General features: G+C 33.8%; 1 protein-coding gene across 20 annotated transcripts in view; it reads right to left on the reverse strand.

Annotated features, from left to right (window-relative positions):
- Window positions 1-17,427, reverse strand: part of nrcama (neuronal cell adhesion molecule a) — a 122,037-nt gene that overhangs the window by 25,214 nt on the left and 79,396 nt on the right. For 12 of the 20 annotated variants that reach the window (XM_069192376.1, XM_069192384.1, XM_069192377.1 and 9 more), the window contains 16 exons: window positions 17,094-17,290; window positions 16,354-16,476; window positions 15,815-15,985; window positions 15,214-15,270; window positions 12,610-12,721; window positions 11,619-11,803; window positions 11,392-11,523; window positions 11,027-11,170; window positions 10,266-10,377; window positions 9,323-9,489; window positions 8,470-8,617; window positions 6,556-6,680; window positions 5,815-5,844; window positions 2,288-2,389; window positions 1,169-1,366; window positions 1,012-1,082 (listed from right to left, as the gene is read on the reverse strand). In XM_069192376.1, the coding sequence (XP_069048477.1) occupies window positions 1,012-1,082; window positions 1,169-1,366; window positions 2,288-2,389; window positions 5,815-5,844; window positions 6,556-6,680; window positions 8,470-8,617; window positions 9,323-9,489; window positions 10,266-10,377; window positions 11,027-11,170; window positions 11,392-11,523; window positions 11,619-11,803; window positions 12,610-12,721; window positions 15,214-15,270; window positions 15,815-15,985; window positions 16,354-16,476; window positions 17,094-17,290 (2,074 nt within the window). The remainder of the gene's footprint in view (window positions 1-1,011; window positions 1,083-1,168; window positions 1,367-2,287; window positions 2,390-5,814; window positions 5,845-6,555; window positions 6,681-8,469; window positions 8,618-9,322; window positions 9,490-10,265; window positions 10,378-11,026; window positions 11,171-11,391; window positions 11,524-11,618; window positions 11,804-12,609; window positions 12,722-15,213; window positions 15,271-15,814; window positions 15,986-16,353; window positions 16,477-17,093; window positions 17,291-17,427) is intronic. The other 8 variants (XM_069192389.1, XM_069192383.1, XM_069192385.1 and 5 more) reach the window with 3 other exon arrangements.

The following is a 17,427-nucleotide window of genomic DNA, read 5'->3' on the forward strand; positions in this document are numbered from 1 at the left end:
GTAATGTACAGTAGGGTTCTTGTGATTTTTTCATGTGCACATTATTTATACCTATGTATGCAATAAACAACATGGGAGGAAAACGATAATTCCCAATATATCTCTACAGATAACAATATGGAGCTATTATGGAGCCTTGATATTAATGGATCACTTTACCCACTTAATTCAACTCCAGCATTGATATTGCCTGATATTTATCTGACTTTTTCACATATTTTTCTCGTAGGATTAACATATTCTCTAAATTTCACAATAAAAAAATTGACTACTGGCTAATTCGCAAATATGCCATCATAAGAAGGGATGGACATGGTCATTCTATAACTGATTCTATGAATGTAAAACCAGAAAGAATGCTAAGCACTATATGATAAGAAAATACTAAAATACAACCGGTAACCATTCAATTTCCTTATCACTATAAATTCCTTGTGTGTTATTGCAACAGTTTTTGCTGTTTTTAATGATCAAGGTAAATAATGTTTGAATCCAAGAGAGGATTTATCATTAAAGCTTAAAATGATGTGTTCTACATCCTGAAAGTTACGTCACTTCAGAAAACAGCTGATCTGATTGAGAAAAAATTGACTGTACCCTGTTTAAGCTTCAAGCATTTTTAAACATTATTATTTTTCTTTAAAATAAATGATCTAATTTAAATTGTATGATAAGGCAAGTTAACAGCAAAGGATTCTAAAACCTAAAAAAAATTGGTCAGCATTCATATTAAAAACTTTTATTGGAGACCAGCCTAAATAAGTAAGCTGCAAAAGAACAAATAAGGAAAAATAAAAAGAAAGAGAATGCATATTATGTTTGATTTGGCAACCAAATAGAAAGGGAGAACTCTGTAAATTAATGACATGCAGAAGCTTTATGACACACTGCCAGCAAAGCACAAAACAAAGCTAAATAAGAACAATATTCTAAAAAAAAGAATACAGATGAGCACATAAAGATAAGAAGTTATAGAGATATCAAGCATTAAAATCAAATGTTTTCTCTTACCTTCCAAGTTATAATTAAATTCTTGGGTTCAGTACCAGTAGCTTCTACATTTGACGGGTTTTCATCAGGTGCTATAAAAAAAGATGTAAGAGCAGAAATTCACTATACTTACTCTGGTTCAGTCTGAGAAAAGAAGCACTTTATAGAGATCACTAACCAGCAGGGTCAGTAATATACTGCTGGGATTGGATGCTGTGCTTGCTATGGCCCACCACATTGACTGCCACCACTCTGAATGAGTAATGGACATAGGGGGAAAGCTTGAGATGAGCTGTGGCCTTAGTGCCTGGGACCTCTGTCAGATAGTTCCACACGTTGGGCTCGTGAAGGTTATCTTCATACTCAATTACAAATTCTGAAAAAGAAAAAAGAAAATGGATCTGAGAAGGAAATGTACTCACTGATACAGAATTAAAGTAAAAACAGATGGCCACCCAGTTATTTAGCAGGGCATTTAATTGAGTGTTACACATTGCTAAAGGGTACAAAAGTGTACGTAATTCATAAGCTGATATTCCTGTATGCTATGACTGGCTCCCATGTACATTTGTTCTTAGTCTCTCTTTTATACCTTCATGTTTTTTTCTAGGTAAGCAATTTTTTTAAAAAAAAGAAAAGATCATTCATGGAAAATTATGAGAAAATATTATTTATGAGAAAATATTATTTATGAACACAGGAGCATTCTGAATACAGCTGTAAATCCCTTTTATAATAGTAAAAGCTGGGTTCTTGTAAAGTATTGCTGCATTTGTTCTCTTGTTGCATCTTCTCAGATGAGGAATTTACTTTTTATTTTTCATTACATTTGAACTTTTATTACAATAAGAGCTTTTGTGTGTAAAATCCAAACAGGACAGGATAGTATCTAATGTTTATGAGCAGGACTATTATGGTATTCCTGCCTATTGTTTCTGCATAAAATAATGACTTTAAGCATTAAAATGTATTGAATGACCCAGGATTGTTATTATTTTCATAATACAATACTGTATACAGTATATTCTAAATAGAAAACCTTTATATTTACATTATGAAGGTTTGAACTAGAAGCTCATAAACCCATTATAAACAAAAACAAAAATACTTACATACAAACATTTATTTTTGAGTTGTTTGTGTTTTTTTTAGATAATGATTCTATTCTAATACTGCCTCACTAATTTAACTGGATATGAAAGTCAGATACACAGTGAAAATAAAAGGAGGCTAGGATATACAGTATACTGTAGTAGTTCATACTGAATGTTACGACTACAGTAAAAAAAAGACCTACTCGTTATGGGACTGTTGTGGTCATCTCCAGGTATCCAAGTGAGCTGCACACTTCGCTTATGCTTGTCTGTTAATTCCAGATCAGTAGGAGGATCCGGTCGATCTGAAAAGGTACTTTATTAAGTACGTATAAAACATAAAGGGATTGACACGTTCTTGTTTCAAATCACTAAACAAGCAAACTGCTAAAATTTCATTTTCATAATATATAAAATTTATATTGTGATCAATTTCATAATTTCATAATATATAATGAAATTGATGTTTAGAAATGCAGAACAATTCCAAAATACATTATTTTAAGAAGAAGACAAAGAGAATGAAAACGTTTTTTAACAGGTTAAAAACACTTATACACACAGTCACAGATATACGTATTGGCAGCCCTAGTATGTAAAATCTTTTTTTTTTAATCACTCTACATTTAAAAAGGAGTATAGAGAAAATATATTCAGGATCAGGAGATGGTACAAATTTACAAATAGACATAACAATATTTACTTATTAATCAAAATCTCAGATTAGGAAAGGGTTATGGTCCTAGTGACTAGTGTCTGGTATGTTTCCTACTAGAAGGACTCTCGGTTGCTTAGTTGAACCCTTATTAAACTAATAATGTGATTAGATGTTTTTTCCTTCTCCTAAAACAATGCAGTCTTCAAGTTAATGATCATTATCCATCCATTTGCTTTATCTAATACAGGGTCATTGAGGAGCCAGAGCCTATGAAGTACCTACAGTACCAAAAAGCAAGGGGTGCATGGCAGGACACCCCCACTGCAGAGCACACAAAGACACAAACACACACACACTCACATCTAAGCCAATTTTACAGAACCCAATTAACCAATCAATATGTCCCTGGACTGTGGGAGGAAACTGGAACATCTGGAGGAGACCCACAAGGACACAAGAAGAACATACTGTACAAACTACACACAGACAGCGCCACAGGAACTGAACCCAAAGTCCCACAGCTACAAGGCAGCAATGCTAACAACTATGCCACCATGGTGTAAGGAATTTTAATTTTAATTATTTAGTTATAGAGCTCAAAACAATTTCACATTTTTATTAATTAAATTATTAGCTTATTCTTAGGTAAATGCAATAAAAAAAATATGAAAAAAAAACCCTGCAGCACTGGAGGTATGAGGATCTGGAATGGGAAGTCCTGAATTAACATATATTAAAATATTGACTTAGAACAGTAAAGGCAACATTATTTTGACAGTCTAAAACTAATTTATTTGCATGAATAAAGACAATATGAATATATTGTATGAATATAGTTATATTCAATGTTCAAATTGTAACATTTGGAAATGGATCTATTATCCCAAACCAATATGTTTGATAAAGATGAATTCATGACAGTAAAAAAAAGATATTTACTTGTCTTTCGAGTTTATGAATGCCAACTTGTTATATGAGACTGTATATTACAAATTACAGTCAATGCACATTTAACCCTGTTGCTCTATTATCCTTTCTATTTATCTGCCATTTCTATGAATAATGGCATATTCAATAACATATATAACATATATTCTGACTTATGTAGAAGTTTTTCTCACTTTATTATTCCATCCTTCACCCATCCATTTTATTAATGCTTTCTGCAATACACAGTCACGGTCACAGTCACGGGGGAGACAGTCCCTATCAGAGCAAGCAGTTGGTGGTCAGGATGCCACTCCATCACAGTCATTTTATTATTGTATAATTATATACTGTATGTATGAATAAAATTATATTTTGTTGTTTAGTTAAATTTGTAGTTGTGTCTGTATTTCATATGACTGGTTGTTTCTAGTAGCCACATACTCTCAGACTTTTATGTTCCAATTTCTGATTGTAAATTCCAATCATCATTACCACAAGGTCAAGATGCATTGGATGAATCTTCCAACCTGAAAACAACCTACAACTTAACTTACAGGAAGTTAAAATCCAGTTCACAACTTTTGAAGAGGAGCCACACAATCACTTTGAAATAGTCATCCCTGTCACTTGACTTGTATCTTATCCAAATGCTATCGAGGGATCTGTAACTGTAGCAGCCAAACTTCACATATTTACCTTTGCCCAGCAAGAGTTTGTAATGCAAGAAAGCCAAATACTGTATTTCAACTGATAAATTTATTGGATCAAGCAATAACCAGTCCAATCACTTCTCATATGTAATTGAGGTCAAACTACAAAATACACGTAAAGTACCAAAAAGTGGTATCAATACTTATTGTGAAAGAACACTTCAATACTTATGCTATGTTAAATACACTGAGAGGCATTAGACATTATACACAAAACAAATGTTATTGATTTCATTATTCGTTTGATACATTTTTGCTTTTCTCAGTGTGTTACAATAAATTTTCACAGAATTATTTTGTAGTGTATTTGTGTTATGTTACATCTGAGAAGGATCATTATACAATTTGTATTGTATTTGGGATGATTCTCTGAAACAAGCTATTCAGGTTAGGGGTGCCAATTTCTTATGTCTGTGAATGTATATATAGTATATACTTTATCTTAAAATATTTGCATATTTTGTTTTCTTAAAAAGAAAGTTTAAAGTTTATATGCAGTCTCCAAACAATTATTTCCAACAATATTTTTACTAGTCTCTGTATTAGATAATACATTTAATACATAAAAAACACATTACAACACATTTTGCATTTTCCAAAAGCTTCTCTATACTGTATGTTTGAATTCTATGTAGAAATAAAAGTAAGCTTTTTGCATTTATCCAGAACCTTTATAAAACAGCAACATGCATGTTTTGCAAATGATTTTTTTGTAACCACCACATTTTTGCTTTATCTAAAAAACTGTTGTTTGACTGTTGATGTTTAGTCAATGTGTGGTGATAAAGTGAAAGCCAATTTAAAATACAAAACGTAATCTTAAAAACTCCTATAAAAAGCACAGATCTTTAGAATTTATAGTAAACGTTTCAAGACACAGAGACCTTGATCAGTAATGTTCTTAAGATTCTGGGGATTATGTTTATAGAAAATAAGAGTAAAAGGCAAAAGTACAAAACTGCCTTGAAGACGAATTCATATTTCTCAAAAAGTAGTAAGACGTTCCCCTTTTAAGAAAGTTTTATTACACTTTGGCAAGAAGACTTGCTTTGTTTTGTCATGGTTTAAGACAGAAGGCAGGTCAAAATACTCTGTTTAGTTTTAAAAGAGCTTGTAACATCTGCAAAACATTTTGAGACATAACAAAAATATTGTAAAAGACACCAAATCTATACCTTTCATAAAGAATTAATGACAATTAACAATTAATTAATGAAACTGAAAATAAAAAAGTACTGAATATTCCAAAGACCTACAGTACATGGGATGTAATGAATGGAATTATTGTTTTCCACAACATTTCATTGTGCTTATGATACTGATGTGCATAGCAAATGAAACAAACATTGCCCAACAGCAGCATGCTTGAATAAAAAAAAAAACGGTAACAGAAAATGCTGAAAGTTAAGACAGACACTTGCTGATCATTTACCGTATACAATGGCTGGAGTTGGGGTAGCAGCTAGAAGGAAAGTAATGTAGGATTAATGTTGTAGTTAGTGGTTAGTAACTTACAGTTTTTGTACTAGCCACATTGAAGTCACACAGCTAATGTAACCTTATGTTTGGTTTTGTGTTGGCAAATGAAAATAAAAATTTTGCATTGGTCACAAATTAGGTATCAGAAACACACAACCTTCATACTAAGTGAATTCATATTGCAAGATCATGCAATACATTTTTTTTCCAGATTGATTCTACATTCACACAAATTAACCCCTGTACTATTTATTACTGGTTAAATGTTTAGCATATACATTAGCACTAGAGTCATTTTACCACCACAATCAGCTCTGCCACCACACTGCTACTACTACTAATAATAATAATGTATTAATATTAAAACACAACACAGCAATACATTTCTACAGTGTATTGCATTATAATGTGTTAGGAATATTAAACTGAGCAGGTTTTCGAAAATGTAAAATAAAAAAGGTAATAGCAGTGTGTCTTAAATTAAATTTAAAACATTCATTCACCACACAAAGTGTATATAGTATATAGTGTATATATATATAATACATAAAAGGTAGTGTCAGTATTTAAAAGGACATACATTTTTTTAGATAAAAACGTTGTTTTTTTTCTACGACATCATCTAGGTGTACTACAATGTATGAAGAAACCTGTAAAGAGAGAAAGCTAAATAAGAAAAATAAAGCATTCTTACCAACAACTGTTAGCACGGCACTTGCAGAGTCTTGATCCAGAGAGGTATTCATGATACACGTGTATGTACCTTCATCTAGTTCGGTAACATCATTAATGGTTAGACTCTCTGAACCCACTACAAATCTTAAAATATTAAGAAAAAGGAGTATATTAGTAATTAATGTGATAAGTAATGCCAGAATTATGATTTATTTCTGTTCAAGTGGCCTGAGTCTCAGATGATTCCATGGCTTGTGCTTTATCTCTAAAATCAGATGAATTGGGTGCAGAAGTTCATTAAAACCACTGATTTGCCTAAATGTATTTCATTTAAATAACTGGTAAGTCTGAAAATCAGATTTCCAAAATACAATTTAAGATACACAATAACTGATTTTGTAAATATTTTTAAATAAACATCATTCATGAATAAAACCAAAACATTATTTTGTTGAGCTGTAATCAAATACTATGGTCTTTGTAGATGAGTAAGAATACAAATGGTTTATATACTGATCGAAAAAAGAAACGAAACACTCCTGGCCCGTCTGTGTGGAACAGGCTGAAGAGTGACTCATCCGTGAAGAGGACCTGATGCCACTGCTGACGAGTCATCGCAGCCTCTGTCTGGCCCAAGCCAGTCGGGTGTGACATCTAGGAGGTGTGAGCAGAGGGCCACTGACAGGTTGCCTTGCTCTAAGACCAGCAGCATGGAGCCTCACTGTCCTGTCACTGATGCGGGCGTTGTGTCTGCTGGCAGTTTCAGCAGATCTGAAATGATCTCTCAGATGGACCAGTCTGATGTGTCAGTCCTGCTCTGGTGTGGTCACTCGAGGGCGACCGGATCTTGGACTGTCATCTGTCCTGAAACCTTCTCTGCAGTCAGGACACAGTGGAGCGGTTTACTCCATAGTGTCTGGCAAAGTTGGCACATGACATGCCTGCCTGCACCATGCCAATGGCCCTCTCTCTTGCTTCTGGTGACATTCAAGGCATTATGGAATGCACAGAAAACTGACTAAGTGTGGCCTTTTTCTTGCAGTGACCTAAGCTTTGAATTAAGGCCTTTTATGTCACGCCCGACATTCCTCCCTAGAGGGCGCTCCACTGTTCCCGTTATTGTCCTTGTGATCGTTAAGCTCCCCAGATGTACCATCTTAGCCGTATTATTTAAAGACTAGCTCCTCCAGTCCTCGGGGCTCATCTTTAGGGTAAGAATGTTGCGAGACCAGCCTGGCACCAAGAAACCCTATGTCTCTCTCCTGAGGGCATAGGCCTTATCCCCGACACCTCCCGCTTCCTGAGCCCAGGGTCTGGAGGATCTTGCCCCGTCACCCGTGGACCTCCATGTTTTGTCTGTTTGTTCCCCCTTCCTGAGCATTTTAACCTTGTCGCGTCCCAGGATAGATTACTCGCTGATGGACTCTCAGACTGTGCCCTGACCTGCCTTTGGACCTGTTTGGATTTGGATGCTATTCCTTGTCTTCCCCGCTCACTGTCTCACGGACTGTCACTATTATTTTGTGCACTATTAAACCCCTATGTGTTTCCTTTTACCATGCCTCCTGTTTTCTCCAGCTCTTACCGCATCGCATAGGGTCCACTACAAGACCTGACACGGATCCCAGTCTGTGTCCATAACATTTTAAAGGTGACCAGATCAGGCACAGCTCCACCTGGACCTCGTTTGGTAAAAGTGCACCTAACGAGCTTTCATGTGATTGGCAAGCTGCAATGTCTCACTGCACAAGCTGGGCAGAGGGCTTAAAACAAATTGACAACTTTTTGTGAAAGTACATAAGCTAAAACTATAGTATTCTCATTCCAGAAAATGTTGCATTTCATTTTTCCATCAGTATATATGTATACTGTGTGTTTACACTGGTATACTTTATGCTTACTGTGTGCCCACACATAGGATGTGCGCACTTACCTTTCATCATCTGGCAGGTTCTCATTGTCCTTTAGCCAGGTCATTGTAGGGGTTAGGCTTGGGTCATGTTTAACCTTACACTCAAAAATCACTTTTCTGTTTTTTTGCACTTTTTTGTATATTGGTTGTTTAATAATCCTTGTTGGTTCTAAAACATGAGAAAGTAAGAAACAGTTTTGAATAATTTGCCAAGTTTTACACCACATTAAAAGACATTTTCCTGACTTTAGCGCTGTCATTGTGTTTATTTTTATTTAATAATGTACTGTTCTTCTGAGGATGATTTGTCAAGGTTAAACATGTCTTATGTAACACTGTTCCTTGTAGAGAACAGTAGTAAATAGCATACACAACAAGATAATTAATTGTGTGCAGGTTGATGTATATGTTTCTAATTAACCTTAAACACCCTGATCTATATCTAATGTCTAACTAATGTAGCATATGCTGTCTATCTTTAGTTTGCTGTTAACTGTTTTTTTTTTACTAATCATTAATTCACTAACTCACTTTTTTTTTTAGTATATTACTAATGCTGGAGCAAACAGTGTTTCAGACTAGTCATAAATAGCCTTCTGTAAGTTCTGTTTGCTTACTGATGGATATGCTTTGCTTGTGTCTTCATTGAGCTGCTCTGTCTAAGCCTTTATCAAACCTTTATTAGCTCTGAAATATTACCTGACTTATGTGAGGTACTATGGCAATTCTTATGGCAATTCAGTAGAAAAACAAACTGCCTTATTTGTTTACACTTCAGTTAACTCATTTTCAACAATCACTGAATGGTACTTCACGATTCCCTTATGTGCTTTTCATATAAAAAACTCTGTTAGACCCTATTTTGCATACTCACCCTTCACTTCCAAATAAACAACATTCTCTGCTTTGGCAAGATAATTCATTGCAAAACAAGTGTATTTTCCACTATGTTCAGTCTGAGCAACATTAATTTCCAAGGTTCCATTTTCATGCGCAACATAGGGATCCCCATCCAAAACACTTGTCTGGGTATCCTTGAACCTTGTTAAAAAAGAAAAGACATGCAATTAGAATAAAAAGAGCTAAAATAACCAAAGTTATATACTGCATATATAAAGTCATAGAAATGCATATCTCAACAAAATGTATTGTTTAAGTAACAACCATAGAGCAAGAAAAAAGATACAGTGGCACTTATAAATACTGTATGTTAAAGTTGAACTGCAATTCAACCAATAAAGTATTAAAGAAAGAATTAAAGAAAAAATGTTAGACAAATTGTATGAATGTAACATTGTTAAAGTGGATGCACTTTCATGTTAATTAGTAGATGTATTTGTAAAATACATTTGACTTGTAAGTGCGAGACTAATATTATCACCAGCTGTGAAATGGAAAAATAACAATCTGTCACTACATAACAGGAAGGTAGCTTTTGCTGCATGGATTAGAGTGGTGTAAAAGGAGCATTTAACACATTTCCTAATGATTCACTTTGCAGTTAAATATCAATTAATAAGCTTCATAGTGAGAACAAATGATGGATAGAGGTGTTAATGAATCTAATGCACATATTTAAGATAAGATATTTAAATAAGATTATAAAAATGTTATGCTTTGGAAAGTCTGACTGTCTATATACATTATGTGTATACTGTATCTATTCACACACACAAAAACTATTACCTCAGTAGTCTTTAGCAACCTTTCTACCAGAAGCGAATTGTTTTAATTTCAAGCATATTTAATCTGTCTCTATACTTCACAATATTACATCTAGATAAAATACTGAAGCTTAAAGTGAATGCAATACTTACCATTTGATTTTAGGTTTGGGTGACCCAAAAGAGGCACACTCAAGTAAGGCTGGTTTGTTCCTGATGACCTGGTAAACTTTGTTTGATTCAGTCAGTACCCTTGGTGGTTCAGCTGAAGTTAAGAGACATAAAAAGATCTGACTCTATCATGTGTGATTTGTTTTACTACATAATAAGTGTCAAGTGTATGATATTTTTTAATTCAATATAATGTAATTCAATATCAGTAAAAACTACTTGATCACTACCTTACACTACCTCAACTTATTTTCTTTCTCCTGTATACCTGCCTATGAATTTAAAAGTAAAAGGAGATTTATGTATGTAAGGCCCAATGATAGTAATTTACAATAATCCAAACTATCCTTGAACAAACAAGATTTAGTATGCAAATGAACAAGTAAAGGTTTATTCCATGCTGAAAAGAGAAGAAAAGAAACACAGCGTTTCAGCATGAAAAAAATATTTACTTGTTCCTTTGCTGCCTGCACATGCTGACACAGCTATCTTCTTGAAAGATTTAATATGGATCCATTTATATTGTGCAGGAAAGCTACAGGCCTCAATGTTACAATATTAATGTTGCAAAAGTCTAGGTTATAATGTGCTGTATGCATGACTTGGCTCCAAAGAAAGTTGCTCAAATTCTAGGACACTAATAACATTAATATGTTATTTCAATTCTGATGATCTCTAACAAAATGCTTAAAAATTTACACTATTGTGTAAAAAATGTTGATGTTATGTTGAATTCAACTCACCAAGCACATTAACAAAGGCATTGGCCAGCAAATACCCAAATTCATTGGAAGCATTGCATTGATAAACTGCACTTGAACCAGTCCGAACTTCTGAGAATATAATGGTGTCATCCTCCACCTTCCTGCTGGTGTCTGCAGGAGAATCTATCCAAAAGAAAAAGGCACAATAGAGCTTTCTGAATACCATTACAGAAGTACTCCTTGCATTCCTTTTGCACTGGTATAAAGCCACTTTTGTGTGGCTACAAACATTCATATTCATATACAGTATACTATAGGTACAATTTCTACAGAAAACTGTGAATTTAACAATTGAACAGTACATACTGTATATCCAGGAAACAAATAAAGATAAAAAATCATACTTTCAATAGGTATGCCATTCATTAACCATGTGATGGAGGGTTTTGGGTTTCCCTGGGCACGACAGGTGAGCAATCCAGTTTCGTTGGGAGCTAGTATGAGATTCTTGGGTGCACCTATCCAATATGGAGCAGCTGTGCGGAATAAAAAGTAACAATAAATGAAACAATGTTGCAACTATGAAAATGTATTCTGAATGTTTTCCTTTCTTTAGAAACTTATCTCATACCTTTAACTGTAACCTTTATAGTATGGTGTACAGATCCCAAAACATTTTTTGCAGTACACCGATAGTCACCGGCATCAGCCTCAGTGATGTCAGTAATTTTCAGTGTTTTTTGGAAATTTTCATAGGACGTCCTTTTGCTGGGTAGCTCTCCACTTTCCTTCATCCAGGTCATTTCAGGGGTTGGCCTTTAAAGAACAAATATCAGGACTTACAGAAAGTTGTACATGTTTTATGCAGTAATCTTCCAAAAACTGATACAGTGTGGATTTTTAAATCTTTATCACATCTATATGTCTTTATAGAATAAATCTTTAACAGATAGTTAAAAAAGTCAGACGCTACCTGATAAACCATTGCATTAAAGCACAAAAGAAAAGCAAATTGCAACTGCTATTTAATACTGTATCTTTTCTGCTCAGAAAGCCATTGTTTTTCCTTCTTTTCTTTCCAGCTGAGCTCTGATTAACTTAATGTAACCAATTATTTCCTTAGTTACTACAAGTAAACATACAGTACATCAAGGGTCTCTACTCGATGGTCAGTTAAAATGATCTATGTTACTACAATACAGTGACTTCTCCTGTGGGACTGAATCCTCTACTTAAATGACTAGATTTTTTCCATAAAGAGACACAAAGAGACATCAATACATATGTTTTTTTTATGTATTCTAATTTAATTTGGCTTTATCGCATGATTATAAACAGTTTGAAAAATATCAGAAACTAATGAGCTATCAGAATGTTAAGAGACTGTTACTTAACACACTTAAAAGTTACTGTACCTACAGTATCAACATTTACAATTTTCCAAAACTTGTATTCTCATAAAATATTTCTGATAATCACACTGTAATTACATTTTCCCACATGACTATAAAAATCAGCAATGATAATGTCTGATAAGTCTTAACAAATCAAAAAAGATGGAACTTTGTAAATAGGATTTTACATCAATATAAACATATTCTTTATGTTGTGTGACGACTTACAGCCCTTCAGCAATGCATTCCAGATTGAGATCCTGTCCTCTCAATACCATTTTAGTGCTTACGGATCCTGTTGGAACCAAAAATGTTGGACGTCTTTCTCCTACAGGGCTGTCTGAAATGAGTAAGGACAACATTCAAAGTGTCAGTTCTTGAGCACTTTACTCTAAAACCACTCCCAAAGTTCTCAAGTTCAATGAAAAGAATTGGAAAAAGAATCATTTACCCATTGGAGGTTGCATCAGACACAGTTATAAAAAGAAGAGAGTGATGTGTTAAGTTTTAGCTGTCATTTGAATTGGTACACTAAAATCCCAATCATCACTTCTGGCAAACCTCAGGAAAAGCCTGCCAAAAGGCTTTGTTGTAGCACCAGTCAAGAAAATCTCTGAAATGTAAATCTAATCTCTACCTTACCTTCTGAAGTCAATGTCAGCAGAATATGTGATATATCTTTACTTTTTAAACACCCTTTTCCTTTCAATGCACAGAAAATGGAAGAATATACCTAAAAATGTCCCCCTCATGAATAAAAGACCCAGCCTTTAATGTCTAGCTGACCTTACCAAGTGTAAGGAGCTGTTTGTTATAATTTTGTCAGATCATCATGACTCAACTCTTGGAGACTGAATATAGTAATCCCTCACTATACGAGCAACCAATTTATGTGTTTTCGTCTTTATGAGATATAGTCATTGCTACCTATTTTTTTAATTTAACAAGCAGATTTTCACTCTTATGAGTGGGGTGTTCATAATGCTTTGCCAAGATTCTTCTTTCATCTCCTCAGATGAGGAATTTACTTTTTATTTTTTATTACATTTTAATTTTATTATAATAAAAGCTTGTGTGTGTTAAGTGTCTTGATATTACAGGATAGTACCTAATGTTTATGCATTTTATTTAGTTCTGGAACCAATCAGACATGGGTAACAGACAGAAATAATGTGAATTTTCACCTTAGGAGCAGTTTTCAAGGAATCCATTACACTTGTATAATGAGGGATTACTGTACGCATTTCTCAAAATATAAGATAAAAATCAGTTTTGCTAAAATCTATAAACCCTCGGTTTAACATGCTTCAGAATTAATGGACAGAATGGATAGTGATGGGTGTTGTTTGTGTTTCATATGCTTTAGCAAATGTTATACAGTGTATTTAATATACATGAAAAAAAGAGCTTGTATAAAAATAAGCACAGGAACATTTTCCATTGACTGTGTTTATTGCAATCATTAAATACAAATCCAGAAAATATAATATATATATTTCATATAATAGTGTGTTTTTGGGTTTTAAAAAGTGTCCTTTTTGATTGAACAGACATTTGACAATAATGGACACCCTTTTCCCCTCTATCGGACTGTTAAACTGGTGATTTAGGAACCACATTTTCTTTAGCGCAGAAATGGTTTTTTTCTTCTAATTGTTCTTATCCAAAAACACAAGAATACAAGATGAGGAAAGGGTATTGATACAAATGAAGGGTAGCATCAGTATATGATATGTGTGATATAATGACTGGATGAAGAGTAGAGGAAAAAAATGCTGATAACACTATAGTTAGAGGTTGCTAAATAAATAATTTGCACAGCAAACAGGCAACTTAATTAACTGTTATAATTCATTTATATAGTAAAACAATCGTACTTGAGTTAATTATTTTGTTGTTAATCATTAGTATGGATCAGTTTCTACCTCCTTATTAACACTATTACTGCTCTGCTATTTTAAATGACATGTGCAACCCCTTATCTAGAGTGGTATCAAAAGTCTTAGAGGAAGTCTTGGGCTTTTTCCTTTCCATGTTTCCATGATTTTTTCAGTTCCTTAAAATAGAAAAGCTAAAAACAGTTTCCTTCACTAACCACCATTCCAGTGCTCCTTCTATAATGATGTTCTTATTTAATCATTGATCAGAGCATGTAAATATCTTGAAATATCTTGCCAGTTGTTCACTACACAGATATGCATTAGTAGAGCAAAATGATTAATATAATTTATGAAAAAAAATGTGTTGGTTGTTTTATAAAAAGGAATTAATTTCTATATTTTTCCATCAATTTGAATAATGAGTTATTGTATTTTTAATTCATTTTTTTTAAATGGTCATTAGCTTTAACTAGCTTAACCTAGTTAAGTAATTAGCTTAACCAACACAAGATAAGCTTGAGGAGCTCCCCGAAAAAATCCCAAGTAGAGGTAAATTCCATGCTGAAAAGTAAAAAAAAAAAACTCAAAATAGAGGGCTGCACAGCTGGAACATTGTGATTGTTTTTCTTTTTATTTTACAGTGTGGAATTAACCCCTGCTTCTTCTTTTGCAGCTAATATAGAATGGCTAGATTCCTGTATAAACTACAAAAGGAAAGAAATAAGAGGAGATATGAAATGTGAAAAAAGAAGAAAAGGCTTTAATATTAGTTTTTCTTTAAAGGTTCAACATACGGAAAAAAATGTTAAGTTAACACTTGGTTATATGAACACTTCCTTTATACTTAATAATGGAAGAAGGTGAAATAGGGTTCATGGTATGTTAGTGTTCTAGCTCTAGTGTTAGACTGTAGGTAAAGTATAGTATATCACTAAGGGTTGCCAAGACTCACCACCAAAAAAATCAGTGTCATTCAAAAAAGCAGCGATTGTCTCATTGATTGCATCCACTGTAATACAACAAAAAATCATAAACATGCAGTGTATTGCAAGTGTTTGTTAATATAGCGTATCACAAGTGCACTCAAGGAAATCAATTCTGACAAGAAACAGTGTTTTTAAATACTTTTACAAGAATGTCATCATAATGAAGTAGGGCAAATTCTTAAAAAAAAACAAATATGAATATGAATTTCTTTGTAACAAATAAATCTAACCAATGTCTAGTGAATATGATAGAAGTGCTAATGTCACAAAACATTAAAAAAAATCAGAAATGCTCCAGGCACAAAAACCCCTGAAGGATACTTGAAAAATTCAGGATTCCTTCATTAATCTCACAGGAAGCTTCCCTGTAAATTCCAGAATACATGTCAATTCTGGATTATTGAAAGAGTCTACAGATGAAGAAACCTGTAAGAAATTTGAGCCACAACATTTCAGCATGTGCTAGATTGGCAGGAAGTTTGTTTTTTTTTCAGAACATTTTGCAGCAAGCTTTTCTACAGAACACAGGTCTATGGTCAATAATGCAGTTCAAGCAAATGTACTTACTGTTCAAAACCTTCACTGAAATGGGTTGCTTCTGCTGTATGGTTTGAGTATGAGTGAATCTCGCATAACAAATATAGTCATTTCGTGTGTCTTCCATTTGCACATTAGAAAAATAAAGATCCCCATTTAAGGCTTGAGAGACTCTCTTGCTTTGTGGTAACCTCTGAAAATCTAAAAAGAAAGAAATATCCATCTGGAGTGTCATTTCAGCACTTTCATACTGTCATGGTCATTATTTTAATCTATAAGGCTATAGATGCATATGGATTTCCATTAATATACAAAAACAAACATGAAATGGATTATAATGCAAATGCTAAGAAATTCCCATTTTGATTATAAACATAGCAAACATACCTAAAGTGCCTCCCAACTGTATACAATGAGTTTTATATACAATTGCAAATAATAAATAATCAAAGCTACCAAAAATGTTCATGTCATTGTGTGCAATACAAAATCATATATTATTATACAGAAAGCATCTGTATATTAATTCTCAGGGGAAGGATCTACTTTTTTAATAGCTATTAACTTACTGTTATCCATCCAGAATATAACGGGAGGTGGAAGTCCAGCAGGAGGTCTGCATGGAAGTACAAGTGGCACACCCTCTTGTACAAAAATAGGGTCAATTTTTTCTTTGGCCCACAAGGGGGACCCTGGGAGAAGCACATGAAATCCAGTCAGTCTCTCCTACAGCTCTGTATACTTGTCAAAAGATCGCACAAGGCACACAAAATATTTTATGCCTAAGTACTGTATACTGTTCTCTGCATTAGCAGAGTAAACAATCAAAGAAATCAGTGATTACTGATTATTACTTAAGTGGTCACAATGAATAAACCTCATTTTAAATAAAGCTTCTCATGGCCATTTGCAGAGTCTACAGGATTTCAGCATGGCATGCACATTGGAAAAGTGCACAACCCTGGGACTGTTCTGTGGAAAATTCATTGTGAAAGGTACAAGACAAGGTGACGGCATTGGAGAAAGATTAGGTCATATGTTCAGGATAATACCAGGAATGTAAGTATATAGGAAAAATGCATAGGATAAATTCCATGCTGCCCTTCCAGGTGCTATTTTTACCTTCTAGATAGAAGAATTTGATGATTGAAAAAAAATCTTTTTAAAAAAGGAGAGAAAAAGAAAAGTGGTTAAGCAGATTACATACACAAGCCAAATGAAATACAAATCACTGTGTCAAAAGTATAAAGCTATTATTAAAATGAATAGTTAAGGCTTGCAGGTTTTTGTAGACCAATGAAAAACGTACTGGACTGTTGAATGATGATATTGTTAGATAGTGCTGTTCCATGTTCATTCCTTGCAGTGCACTGGTAAACTCCTTCATAGAGTTCCGCTTTCCCACCATTGACAATGTCAACAACAATGGTTCCAGAATTGGGCATCATTGTCACTCTCGGATCCTTGTCTATGTCAAAATGCATTCCATTTCTTGTCCAGGAGAAGCTGCTCAACAAATACCAAAATATTAACAGGTCCACAAATCAGGCATGAACATAAAATTACTCATCCTTAATCCTAACAACAACTTCCTCAAAGAGTTTAAGAAGAGATTAAGGCTATAAGTTTACCAGAGACATAAT

This window comes from Lepisosteus oculatus, chromosome 7, assembly GCF_040954835.1.
Source record: "Lepisosteus oculatus isolate fLepOcu1 chromosome 7, fLepOcu1.hap2, whole genome shotgun sequence".
Taxonomy (NCBI): domain Eukaryota; kingdom Metazoa; phylum Chordata; class Actinopteri; order Semionotiformes; family Lepisosteidae; genus Lepisosteus; species Lepisosteus oculatus.